At 43.8% G+C, this 13,991-nt stretch overlaps 1 protein-coding gene across 3 annotated transcripts in view; it reads right to left on the minus strand.

Annotated features, from left to right (window-relative positions):
• Positions 1-1,029: 1,029 nt before the first annotated feature.
• AGBL3 (AGBL carboxypeptidase 3) overlaps positions 1,030-13,991 on the minus strand; it is a 67,221-nt gene continuing 54,259 nt past the window's right edge. For all 3 annotated transcript variants that reach the window (XM_006125919.5, XM_075934340.2, XM_075934333.2), the window contains 7 exons: positions 12,911-12,968; positions 12,308-12,379; positions 8,484-8,672; positions 7,788-7,836; positions 6,433-6,596; positions 4,296-4,548; positions 1,030-3,327 (listed from right to left, as the gene is read on the minus strand). In XM_006125919.5, coding sequence (XP_006125981.5) covers positions 2,937-3,327; positions 4,296-4,548; positions 6,433-6,596; positions 7,788-7,836; positions 8,484-8,672; positions 12,308-12,379; positions 12,911-12,968 — 1,176 coding nt within the window. In that variant the 3' untranslated portion in view covers positions 1,030-2,936. The remainder of the gene's footprint in view (positions 3,328-4,295; positions 4,549-6,432; positions 6,597-7,787; positions 7,837-8,483; positions 8,673-12,307; positions 12,380-12,910; positions 12,969-13,991) is intronic.

The raw sequence follows: 13,991 nt of genomic DNA on the forward strand, positions 1-13,991 counted from the left end.
CCTCACCAGATATGCAAGGAATATTTTAAGATATTTAAAGAAAAACTTCAATGGCATTCTGTATGTCTCAACAATTGTGGGTGTGAAATCTATATTGTTTATCTCTATGGGTTCTGTCTGGTTCTTTGTTTCTGTTTGGTGCATAATTAATTTTACAAGATTTAAATAAACTAAAGTGGGGTATGATTGTGTAAAGAATTATTTCACAGTATGTTAGGATTGGTCAAATAATTACTTGAAATATTAGTAAAATGATTGGTTAAAATATAGTTAAGCAGGACTCAAGTTTCCCTATATAAACTGTGGTCCTAGAAGGAAACCAGAGGAGGAGGAAAAAGAAAGGAAAAAATAAGGAAAGACCTGAAAGAACTACCTTCCCCACCCCTCAAGACAGCCCAAGAACAGAGCTGTTAAAAAACCTCTGCAAGGTGGTGACACAAAGCACCAAAACTCAGAAGAGTCCACCTGTGTGATCAGGTTTTATAAGCACAGCATTGTGTATTTAGTACAGGGCTACTCAACACGTGGCCCATTTGTTTGTGCCCCATGGTGTGGTTTCAGTTTATGTGGGGCTCAACATGCGGACCCTGGGTGCGATCCTTTGCACATGGCCTCCACCAGGAACTAAGGATGTTAAAATGTGGTTAATTGACTAGTCGACTATGTGACAGGGTGCAGTCACAGATGACCTCCCAGGGGTGCCTCCCGGGGTGCTGACCCGGCCATTGCCACTCACCTTCCTGCTCTCTGGGGCTCCTCAGCGCCCGGTCTTGCTGGGCCAGCTCTGCTGGTCTCCCCCAGCCAAGGCCCCCAGCTGAAATCCCTGCCTCCACTGAGAAGCAGTACAGACACTGAACCATTTCAGGTCCAAGGAGAGTGCAGTTTAGGGCCTAGCCTCCTGAGAGAGCACTCTCAGATGGGATCAAACCTCAAAGAATTAGATAAGCCCCCTTTAAGCAATGAAAGGAGGAATGTGCACACTGGTTGCCCCCCCCCCCCCAGGTAACAGTCGCTTACACTGGGTTTGATAGAAAATAAAAATGGTTTTATTAAGTCGAAGCAGTAGGATTTAAGTAGTAATAAGAGAAAGTACACAAGGGGACGGAGTCAGCTCAATATACTTTAAATGCTGCTTGTTACTGTGGCTTTTAAAACACCACAGGGCAAAGAATGACCACGCCAGACCCCTGGGCAAGGTGATGATGGGGCCCTGAGCTCCCGAAAAGGGCAGGGCTGGGAGCAGCTTGCCCCTCAAGTGCAACCTGGAGTCTACCATGCTGGTTCCCCTGCTCAAGCCTTTAGAGCTGTGCAGAGCGTGCCGCGCAGCTCCAGCAGCGATTTAAAGGGCCTGGGCTCCGGACACTGCCACTGCCACAGCCACAGTAGCAGCAGCTAGGAGCCCCAGGCCCTGAGGCAATTGCCCCCTCTGCCCTCCCTATTTGCAGTCCTTGACCGACATGTCATGCAAGTGTGGATATTTTTCACAATGGCAGTCGATACACATTTCTAGGATTTATCACAAACTTTCTGTGCTCCCACTGAACCTTCCTGAAAAACTGCCCTCAAACCAGCTTAGTCAGCTGTGTGGGAATTTTCCTTGGCTGCTTGAAGGTTCCCTTTGCAGACAGGAATCTTTTGTGATAGTGTTTGGCTGCTGCACAGGTGGTAGTTGCCCCCTGCCTCAGAGCACCAGCTGCTAGAATAGGCTCTGGAGTTAGTGCAGATTAAAGTAAGCTGATCTAGTCTGCATGGGATGCACTGGCCTGGTGTTGAGCTGCTCAATGATCAGGAGAGTGCAAACGGCACCTTTGCAATCTGCTCTGGAGCTATCCCGAACCACTTTGGTCACAGCTCAGATCTGTCCTTCTACTTGACGGTTATCTAAGGTGCCTATCATCAGCTGAAACAATTAGGAATGATATGGAAATCTAGTCCTGGAGTTCCCAGTAAACTTCCTGTTCAGACTAATAAGACTGTCTAATAATTTCTATTTTGTGGGGAACACTGCATGTCCATTCAAGGAATAATACTAGAAACAAATATCACTTCATTGTATCACACGCTGAGCTCTTCACAGGGGTACACATTTGAACAACACACCTTTATTCTAGTCAAAACAAACCCTAAGAGCACAGAGAGTTTCTGGGGTAACATGAGGGGGAGACAGGTATTGAGTATTGAAAAAAGCATCTCTGCACTTCTCACTATTTAGCCAAATCTCCTGAGATTCTCGGACCCTGAGCTAGTGTCCTGGGGATTAATCCCAGATCATTTTGGGGAAGGAACAAATATTCAGTTGGCATAAGTAAAGCGAATTAGATGGACATCCACAAAGACAGCAATACTAGTCCCACCTAGGATCCAGAACCATAGCAAGATGTGATTTTTTTTAGTCATTTGACTTACTTTTAGCTTTTTAATTTTAGAATAAACTTCTACATTTTTGCTTTTGCCCCCTAGTGGAACGATATCCCCCTCTAATTCCTCACAGGACTCTCCATCATAGCCACTCCCTGATCTGTAGTGTATATCCTATATTTCCCTAAAATACCTCTTTGACTAACAACCTTCAGTACAGAACTGATTGGGATTCCCTTGGGACTTCATCAGCATTGTTTTTTAAAGTGTCTGGGAAGGTCTGAATTGAGTAAGACAAATCCTTCCTCTTTAGTTTTCCATTCTGTTCAGATATCACTTTAATTCTGAAGAATTCAGATAATTCAACTGGCTTTTTTTGTCTGAAATTTGCTGACAATTAAAAAATGAAAACATTAAAAAAGAAACAAATCAGCACCTCCTTTAGCTGTCACTCACAGGTCCCAGAAATCTAGAATCTGTCTTTCAGGACAGTGTGAGGCTAAACTTTCTTGTACTCCATATACTTCTGCTGCATTTTCAGAGCACCTCTTCCAAAGGTTTTCTCCAGGACTGGAATCTTAATCCCTCAGGGTATTTGATGTGAAGCCACTCATTTCCCAGTGCTGGTGTCCTGTCTGAATGGACCCTGGTTGGCTGCATATTTTAGCTTGTAAGGTACCGTTTTTCACAACATTTGCATCAATTTCTAGACCTGACAGGAAATTCACCCAGTTGTGATTGCAAGGTTTTGTACACAGAGTCTGTGACCCAGAAGTTTTTCTCTTAGCCAAAGCCTTGGTCTCAGTATTGTACAATAAGCCTTTTGGGGATGTCTTCTTCATGGCACGCAGCAAAGATGCTTGATGGAATGTTTCTCTATTGTTATGTTGAGGAAGTAAAATCATTGTGCTTGATACTCTGGGCCTGGGTACATTCCCTTTCATATTTGAACATGCTGGCAGGTCTGCTCTGTACAGGAAAACAAAACATGTCAATTGGTGCCTTACATGTATTTCAGTCCATTTTATTTAACTTGTATTATAGATGTGTCTATAAAATACCATTTAGTTCAGGGGTCTCAAACTCATGGCTTGGGAGACAGCTACAGACATACCACTCTCTCAGGTCACTGGGACAGATTGTGAAAATGCTCTGACCGTAGATGACCCATAGGCCATGAGTTTGAGACCCCTGATCTAATGGAGAGGTTCTCTAATTCCATCTAGCTAATCAATCTATCATTTTAGGTATTTTACAAATTCTATATATTAATAAATCTTTCTAGCAGTATAGAAACACAACCAAAGAAGATTTATTTTACTATTGGCTAAATCCAGTGCTGGGCACATTCAGTCAAACTGCTCAATGCTGGGTTGTATACTTTTGTATGATTATAAAGTGCTTTGGGATTCTCCTGGATGACAGGTGATAATAATTAGCTCTACAAGGCTTACAACCTTTCAGTTTACCCATTACTAATCAAGAGATATACATGTCACTTCCAAAAGAGAGGTTGAGTGGCTCAGTGTATATATCTGGGACAAGAGTCAAGATCATCTTGAGATGTTAAACAAAAATAAGGGCTATGTTCTTAGCTCATTTCCCACTGGGCCAAAGTTAAAAAAAAAAAGCATATACAATCATAGAACAGGAAGGAACTTCAAGAGGTCATCAAGTCCAATCCCCTGCACTCATGGCAGGACCAAGCACCATCTAGACCATCCCTGACAAGTGTTGATAGAGCACAAATACAAATGTCTACTCAGGAGAGATTCAGAAGTAAGCTGATTGCAGTGAGACCCCCCAAATTTCAGTTGCTCAGTTAGCTTAGAAATGAAGCAAGAACTTTTGCTTCTATTAGTGCTGACACCCTCATTGTTCATGCCATAATGGACATTCAGTGTACTACTGGCTGGAGAGGCAAGTTCAATACCTACCGGTGCTGGCCAAAGGATTTTGGCTGTGATTCACCCTCATGACACTTTTCATTGGATTGCCTGCCCTTTGCACCAGGCACTATAGGGAAAGAAAGTGGCAATGATTCCTGAGGCTGGCAGGGCTTGATCATCCTAACATTCACTTCTTGGTTTGTTGCCCTGTTTCGGCAGGACCTTTGACTTTTCAGTGGTGGCCTGTCCTTCACTTTTCCTTCTTCCCCGCTTGCACTGCTCTTTGTATTGTGATCCAGATCTGAGCCAAAAAGGAAAAAAAAGTTATACCACATCAGCCATGTGGGAATTCTTTATTAGCTAAGATGATACGTGATTTCAATGAAATGGAAACCTACTCTGGTAGTTAAAGTAAACTTAAAAGAAATTCAAAGTCTAGTAGCAGTGGGTATGTTCAGTTTGCAAAGTGATCTACAGCATGCTTTACAGCAGGGCTACTCAACATGCGGCCCGTGGGCCACATGCGGCCTGCGGCACATTTGTTTGCGGCCCATGGTCCGGTTTGGGTTTACATGGGGCTCAATATGTGGCCCACAGGTGGGATCCTTTGAATATGGCCTCCACTGGGAAGACGCTCCACAATGGCAAGTCAATATAATACACTTCTGTTCATATGCATTTTAGTAGTTAAATTCTTCGACTGTCATTACTCATTAAAAGTGCTGTCATATGGGTGGAAATTGGGTAAATATTGCATTTTATTAATATAAGCAGAACTGACTTAAATGGGGCCTGCGTGTTGCGTAGTCTTGCCTTAATCTTTGTATTCATGCCTGTCAATGTGAAAGAAGCTATTTGCATATATTTGCACTTATATTTGCATGTACATGCAACCACACTTAAATTGTGGCCCTTGGCATGTATTGTGAGTATCATTGTGACCCCTGGGGTTCTACAGTTGAGTAGCCTTGCTTTAGAGCCTATTACAGGTTGAACCTCTCTCGTCCATGACTCTCTGGTCTGGCAACATCTGTGGTCTGGTAGGACCACAGATGTTACTAGACGAGAGAGCCTGGGTCTCAGAGGTTGAGAGCAGCTGGGAGCGGAGCCAGTTTTGTCAGCAGCACCCTGCAGGGCCAGTGACCTAAAGGTAGAAGAATCCTGGGAGAGACTGCCATCTCATAGGGGATGGAGGCAGGGAGCCCCAAGAGAGGTTGCTCTCCAAGAGACTGGGGTCAGGGAGCCCTGGGAGCAGCTAGAGGTGGGGAACCGTGGAGCAAATACCACCCCATGCAGAGCCAGGAAGTGGGAGCAGGGAGCCCTGAGAGCAGCTGCTGCCCAATGCGGGGACAGGGGCGGAGAATCCTGGGAGTAGCTGCCACCCTTCGCGGCGCCGGGGAGCACACCCCTGCGAACAGGCTGGGGACAGCAGAGCCAGGCAGGGAGGCCAGAGAAGGTCAGGCCTCTGGGTTCTCTGGGAGTAGCAGCCAGGGGGAACCTTGGGAGAGCCCAGATGCCTGACTGCTCCTGGCCTAGCAAATTCCCTTGTTCGGGACCACTCGGGTCCAGAAGGAGCTGAACCAGCGAGGTGCAACCTGACTATACTATAGTGCATGAATCAGTGGTTGGGGGGGATTGAATTTTTTTCACCTATTTTAAGTACTAGGCTATTTTGTTGACTCTTATTAAAAGATTTTCTTGACAATGAACAAACAGCCATGTCAGACATCTCTTTATGGCATGTCAGACTATGAAATGGTGAATGGACTATTTGCCACCAGTAACAGGATGGGAATAATGACATGTTAGATTTGTCATCATTTGGATACATTATATAGAGGTTCTTAATACCCATCTCTGCCGAGTATTAAGGCAGAAGATAACGTCCAGTAGAAAAGACACAGATTCATCTCCTGTGCCCTCATTGATGTACTCAATGAAATCAGTTCTGATATCCTCTGTGGCATGTAAGCTATTGCTGAAAACCTAAGGGCTGCTGCATTTTTCAGCATAATAACTTCACTTCCATCTTCTATCTCATTGTTTTTAGATATCTGGACTAGGGAATGCACAAAACAAAAGCAAATCCTGTTCTCTTTTGGCACTTAAAACACTCTAATTAAAAAATATAAAAAACCTTTCATATAGGAAACTATCTTTTCTGTGCAGCTGGTGACACTTGTACCTTGGTGCTTCTCTACACTTCTGGATGTCACCTTGAAGAACGGTGAAGAGAGATTTGCTCTTTTAGGTAGGGTTGTAGCTTGAGACATTCTTCCTCCTAACCCCAGGGGCAAACAGTTCTTTTCAAGAATATTATCTTCTTCACCCTGAGTCAGTCTCTCAGAGCTGAAAGAAATGGGGTTCACACCAGTAATTTATTTCCAGATGAATTCACAACAATATATAGACATATATAAAAGATAACTGCACAGAAAAGGACACGGTTATAGGTGGTGGATCTCCTGCTGTTACATTCATGTTAAATTAAACTAAGGCATTTCCCCACATATTTCAGCAGTATGAAACAAATTATGGAGGCTCGATCATTGATGCATTCTGATGACAATGACATTTGGCCACTGTACCACCATCCATCCAGGATCTTATATCAGTGCCCATCCCAGTAGAATTGGAGAGTCAGCAGAGTATGACAAGAATAAAAAACAAGAACAATGACATTTTTTCCCTTCCTGCCACCAAAAGATAGGCCTGCGTTCTTTTTTTTTTTTAATACAAAAGTATGAGAAAGAAGGTCCTACTGTGGGAAAGCTTGAATGAAGAGGTGGGTTTTACATTAACTCTGAATGTAAAAAAAAAAAAAAAGTAATCCTTATTTCATAAGTTTTTTAGGGCAGGGACCAGCTTTTGGTTCTGTCTTTGTATAGTGCCTAGCACACCGGGATTCCAGTCCATGACTGGTGTTCCTGGGTGTTACAACAATATTAATAGTAATATATAAGCCAAGAGTTCTCATGTTGTGGTATGGCTCTTGTGAAGGTTTTTTCTCTGCTGCACACTGAAAGAATCAGACAACAACCCTATCATTAGCCACTCATGCAAGCCAACTTGAGCATAAAATATTTTTTTTTAAAATGCGGTATTTATTTACATCCTACAATTTGACTAGCTATAATAGTACTGATTCTGCTTTTGAATAACCACCTCCAGGCACTGTCAACCCAGGAACAGTGCATAATGAACAAGCAAAGGGATCTAACAGCATATCAATGTGTAGGTATTTATGTACATATTAACACACTGAGCATCAGTGTTACTGGTATAAAAGTCCTGCACATCCATAAGAAAATATAGCCATTAGAATTCACTGTCAAGACAACCGAAACCTGGAAGTGCAGGTATCTATGTCTTACCTGTAAGCATGTGAGTAGTTCCACTGACTTCAGTGGGGCAAATCACATGTTTAAAGTTAAGCAAATTGCAGACCTGGGATCTACAATGGCAAGACAAAATGACAGAAAAACAGAAAGTCAGATCCTCCAGGAGAAATTCTGGAAGTCAAATATAATGTTGTCTTACCTGAAGCACTTTCCCACCTGCTTGACGGAGGCTGTAATAGGCAGCTTTACTGTAAAAATGGGGAAAGAAAACATTCTGTAATGAATGTGCATGTCAGATTTAGAGGAAATAGTTAATCACATAGTACAATAGCCTGATTTTTGTCTTAACCAGTTTACTCTCATTTTTGGTGACTAATTTAAGTCATTGTGAGTTGTGGGTGATGAGGACCTCAGAAAATCAAGCCATTTATTTAGGTGCTTAAGTACTGATTTAGTAACTTAATTTTAGGCAGTTTCAGAGGGGTAGCTGTATTAGTCTATAACTGGAATGAGGAGTAATGGTAGTTCGAATTAGGAGCTTTAATTCGAACTGCCTAGCCCATGATGTGTGTAGCCGTGGGCACGGAGTTCAAACTACCGGGCATTTAAAAATGGCGGTGCCCGGGAACATGCAAATAAAGCCCAGGATATTTTAATCCCGGGCTTCATTTGCAAGTTCGAATGACTACATTAGCCACCCTAGTTCGAACTAGGGTGGCTAGTGTAGACATACCCTTAAAGACTATGTACACAGAGAGCACATAAACCACCAAAGTCCCACAGTCTTACTCTGGGAATTCTCAGCTGCCTGATGAGCTCTAATGTTAACACGGCATTCAATTTTCTAGATATGTTTTACCTTTTGATTTACCTCCTAGTTTCTACTACTCCTCACCTGTTCGCTGAACCTTTTTTTCTTTCACTTTTGGTCTATTCACCACCTTGGGAAGCTGACACCCTGTGATTGTCCCATTCTCTGCTGTTGCACCTACATAGCACATTTGTTTGAGGATGGCAGGAGGGAGAAAAAGTCTCTGGGATATGAAATGTTTTAGAGGTTGGGACACATTGGTCCAGTCGAAGTCTAAGAAAACAACAATCAAGGTCAAAGATAAATGCATTTAGTCATGCAGCATTATATTCTTTCCTTTAACTAGTGCCATTTCCAGGAAACCCTGGCAGAATATAATCTACATGTTTCCATAAAGTTGTTTATTTTTTAATTTGGGATACAACGTCTAAGGAATGTGAAAGAGAAAGTGCATAATTCCTCTAAAGGCTGCAGGCCAAATCTCAGAAATCTTATTGCACTAATGAATGCAGGCCCATATGTGAGGCGAGGGAGGAAGGGGGATGTGAAGGGTGAGATCACCCCCCCACCCCCATGTTTCCTGTCCTGGTCTCTCCTGTGGACTTTTGGGGGTGCCAGGTTCTTGGACGCCTTCCTCCCTTTGCCCATCTCAGCGAGGGGGGAGGAGTGAGCAGGAGGACAGCTTGCAGTGCCTTGTTTGTCCAGTGGAGCACTAGCTGCCACGGCTCCACCCGTGCAACCAAGGGATTACTCTACCTCCTCTCCCCTGGTACAGAGCAGTGGTGCGGCCAGGGCAGAACAGACCCAACTGCTGCCAGGGGAGCCATGGAGAGACCGCCAGGGGGTCCTGGCTGCTGACAGAGGCCCCCTGTGGAGATGTGAGACATCCCTGCCTTCCCCATGTGCATCCCCCAGTCCTGGATGTGGATGGGAACACCCTGCTTTCTCATGCTGCAGTTACTCCTGCCTTCTCCAGGGATGGGGTTGGAGCTGCTCTGCCCATTTCATGTGTGGGGTGTGCAGGCTGAGTGGCCTAGCTGTGTGTCTCCCTCTCTCCAGGGGTGGAGACTAGGTGCCCCAGAACTGGCTCCTTTTAGGTTTAAGCTTGTGGAGGGTTTTGTCCCATTGTCCAAGAGCTGTCCCATAATCCCTCTACTTTGGATATCTGTTGTTTGGAAATTTTATGTTCAACAGCGGAGCAGCAACATTCAACCTTAATGTGGATTTTAACTTTCACATTCACTGATAACCTAATATCAGTTATCTGCAGGGGCTGTTTTAGTTGGTTAGTTTAGTCTGTTTTTTTAGTGCATGGTTCATATGGCAGTGGATTGTGTTGTGATATTTTAGATCTCTCTGAAATGTTAGGCATTCCAGTTCTACAGTCCCATTATGTAATATTCTGGCCATGATCTGACCATTTGTGCTAAGGAGAGAAATCCCATAGAGCCGTGGTCCCCAACCTGGTGCCCGTGGGCACCATGGCGCCCGCCGGGCTCTTTACATGCGCCCGTGGAGCCGTGGTCCCCAACCCGGGGGCGCCGTGCGTGCCCTGGCCCCGGCGCCGGCCTTGGCCCCGCCCCCGGGGGCGCCGTACATGCCCTGGCCCCGGCCCCACCCCCGGGGGCACTGCGCGTGCCCTACCCGGCTCCGGCACTGGCCTTCGCCCCGCCCCAGGTGGCGCCGTGCATGCCCTGGCCCCGGTGCCGGCCCCGGCCTTGGCCCCGCCCCCGGGCGCGCGGCGCTTACGGGGGGAGCGCCGGCCCCGGGCGCGTGGCGGGGGGGGGGCCCCCCCGCCCCCCCGCCCCCGGGCATGCGGCTGGGAGGGGCTGCCCCCGGGCGGGCAAGTGTCCCCGCCCCCTGGCGCCCGGCGGGCGAACGGCCACGCCCCCTGGCGCCCGACAACCTGAAAAGGTTGGGGACCACTGCCATAGAGTATGTCTACACTACCCCGCTAGTTCGAACTAGCGGTGTAATGTAGGCATACCGCACTTGCAAATGAAGCCCGGGATTTGAATTTCCCGGGCTTCATTTGCATAAACCGGGCGCTGCCATTTTAAAATCCCGGCTAGTTTGAACCCCGTGCCGCGCGGCTACACGCGGCATGGAGTAGCTAGTTCGGATTAGGCTTCTAATCCGAACTGGCTGTACTCCTCGTGGAATGAGTACAGCTAGTTCGGATTAGGAAGCCTAATCCGAACTAGCTACTCCATGCCGCGTGTAGCCGTGCGGCACGAGGTTCAAACTAGCCGGGATTTAAAAATGGCGGCACCCGGTTTATGCAAATGAAGCCCGGGAAATTCAAATCCCGGGCTTCATTTGCAAGTGCGGTACGCCTACATTACCTTCCTAGTTCGAATTAGGAGGGTAGTGTAGACATACCCATATACAGTACGTCTTAGTGCTATATTAATGAGGACTTTTTAGTGCAGGGCGGAAAGAGATATTTGTAAATCAATCTTCAATCTCCTGTTAAAAATCCTGGACGTGGGTGGGAAAGAGCAAAGAATTTAGAACATTTCCCCCCCACACACACTCTCTGATTTTTCCCCGCTCAAATTTTTCATTAACCTTTGTATGGAATTCATTGCATGTCTATTTTGAATGTCTTTATATTTAAAAAAAATGTGGTCCACATTTACAAAAAAAGCAACGCTTCCCCACAGAAATTCCTGCATACAGGCCTGGAATATTCAAGTTCCTTGTTAAACTCTTCTTCTGCAGAAAGATCTTGAAGAAGAAAAGCATTTAAGCGTGTGCCTAACTTCAAACACATGAACAGTCCCACTGAAGTAAATTATACCTGGAATTATTTGGTCCCACAATTAGAGGCTGAGGGGAAAAAATAAAAGGTCCGATTTTTTAAAATCTGTCCTTCCAAAATAGCTGATCTGATATATGTATTGACGCAGTATGTGTGTAGGTGTGAAATTTATCTATGTCTATATAGAGATATTATACATACACATATACCTCTCTGAAGCTACTTTTACTTTAAATAAATAGGTGGGTTTCTTTACTATTGAAATACAAAATATTTCAACAATAAAAACTGTTCCATTGTTGTTTAATTAAAAAATGGGCAAATTGGAAACCAGCAACAAAACTTTGTATGGAATTTTTGAAAGTCTTAACTGTTATCTTTGATTCCCTAACCCAAAGAAGGAGAGGGAGATAAAATGTAAGGAAAGGTAAAATGATTTATCTAATATTTTCAAATATATTTGTTCCTATTAAGTTCTACAAGAGAAAAGTCACCAAAAGTAGATAGCTCCCATGTTAACAGAAGGTATAGCAGCTCTGAATTGATATCAGGAAAAACAGAGATTCTGAGACCTGTTTTTAAGCAGCATGAATGAAAAGCATAAAATCACTATTCAAACAAATTGTTACAAAACAACATCAATATTATCCCTCAGAATTATATCATTTTTTTTTAAAAAACGATAAGTCTTCACACCATACAAGATTTTTACATATAAAAAAGGAAAACTACCATCTAAAATTTATCTCCATGAGTAAGGCTAAGATTTTGCCAGGGATATTTTTAGTAAAAATCATGGACAGGTCACGGGCAAACAGAAACATTCACGGAAGCCTTGACCTGTCCCTGACTTTCACTAAAATTATCCCTGACAAAATGGGGACCTGAGGAGCAAGGGGGCAGCTGCAGAGATGAGGAGCTGCCTAGAGCAGCTGGGGACTGCTAGGTGTCCCTGCTGCCTGACATTGCAGGTGTCTCCCAGTGCCCGTGGAGGCTGGGAGCCTGAGGCTCCCCACTGAGGCTGTTCAGGTCAGAAGGGCAACTTTCAGTATCCTCACTATAACTATAGGTGGAAAAAATATGCAATCACATATCTGTACTTAACAATACAGATACACATATGTCCATTGTTACAATTACTCACCTGATCCCTGCTCGGGAAAGTAAGAACTGAGATACTGTTCTGTATAATTTTCTTGCATGGCTGGCACAGCTTCTGGAAAATATTATAAAGACCGCAGTTAAAGAAAAACAAGCTTCAGGCTTTCCATCTGCATAGCATTTCACCATGGTGGCTTAGCCATGTCAGAAATAGGCCAAAGGGCAGAGCTGGGCAAAGATATATTTTGGGCTTTGCAACATTTTGCAAGGGAAATTTTATAACATTTTGTAAAGGTAAAAATACTGATTTTGTGTCTGTGGAGAATCTTTCTGGAATAATTAATTATCAACAGCATAAATAACTAATGTCCAAGTACAAACAAAAATTAAGAGCAGAGTGAGATGGGAGCAAGGAAGGCTCATACTCTGAATTGTATTTTTACTTTCCTTATAGTCTAACTTGTAGATTCCTGACTCTGTGAGAAGCTAGTTGGGGGGTGTCATGTCTTTCTGCACAATTGTTAATCAATGAAGCAGCAGTCTAATGCTGTGTCCTACAAATCCCATCATTCAACAGTGCTAAGAGACAATATTTGGATTATAGGATCTTCATATTCCTCTGCTCTTCCTCCAAAATGAGACTTACCTTTCATCATGGGGTCAATTTCCTTAAGTATTTTATGTAATGTTGCCATGCTGCTAGTCTGTAAGAGAGGATAGAGACATGCATTTTTAGTCTTCTTTAAATGAAACCATGAGAGAGACAGAAAAAGAAATTTTGCTGCTGGTCTCTCAAAGGAGTGCAAATTTGGTTAAATGATTTCCTTAGAGAGTGAAAACATGAGTAGGAGTTGGGTGATTTGTTCAAATGGGGGAGGAGTATTTGGTCACAGGTGAAAGATTTCAAGAAAGCTGAACTGGCTGGTTAGCTGCTGTTGGGATGGATGGAATTGACAGACCAGGAGAACGAGCAGGATGTAGGTATGGGGGACATGCAGACTGGTTAAAAACACTGGGTTACATGATAAAACTTGCTCCTGGAATTCTTAATTTGGGGCTGATAGAAACTGAGAAAAAAATCAGGTAGGAAGACTCATGGAATATAAATTTTATTTGCAAAGAAATTCAGTTGTATGTTTCTTAATTTTTGGCAGCAAAGCTAATACATGAGATACAAATATGATTGGGTCTCTTTACCAGGTCCGTGAACTAACAAAATAAATTAATCGATGGCAGTAGAGACATATTTTATTTATGTTCTGTCCAATTATATCTCTAGCACTGCGCAACAGTGAGAGGCACGACTATAAGAATCTTTATGATGAAACTCACTATTCCAGTCCAGCATCTTTTAAATGGATTTTGAGCCAAACACTCAGCTGGTGTAAAATGCCATTGCTTCATTGAAGTCAATGGAGTTATGCTGGTTTATGCTAGTGGAGAATCTGTCTCTTTGTGCACATCACTTCATTTGTACAACTAGTATAGTATTTGACAAGTGGCAGTGCTTACTAAAGCAGGCGATATTTCACAGTACTTTTAAAATACAATATTTAGTGTTCCTGGGCCATCTGTGGGACCCTGACAAGGCTTCCTGTAGATATTGGCCTGAGTGGCAGTGAGATTTGCTTTTTCTTTTCTTTTTTTTTTTACTTCCTAGATTCCTCAGGATTTAGCAGTCTGCCTGAAGAGTTCTGTCTGCTATGTCAACCAGAATCTTTCCTACT

Source organism: Pelodiscus sinensis, chromosome 1 (assembly GCF_052426305.1).
Source record: "Pelodiscus sinensis isolate ZL-2025 chromosome 1, ASM5242630v1, whole genome shotgun sequence".
Classification (NCBI taxonomy): domain Eukaryota; kingdom Metazoa; phylum Chordata; order Testudines; family Trionychidae; genus Pelodiscus; species Pelodiscus sinensis.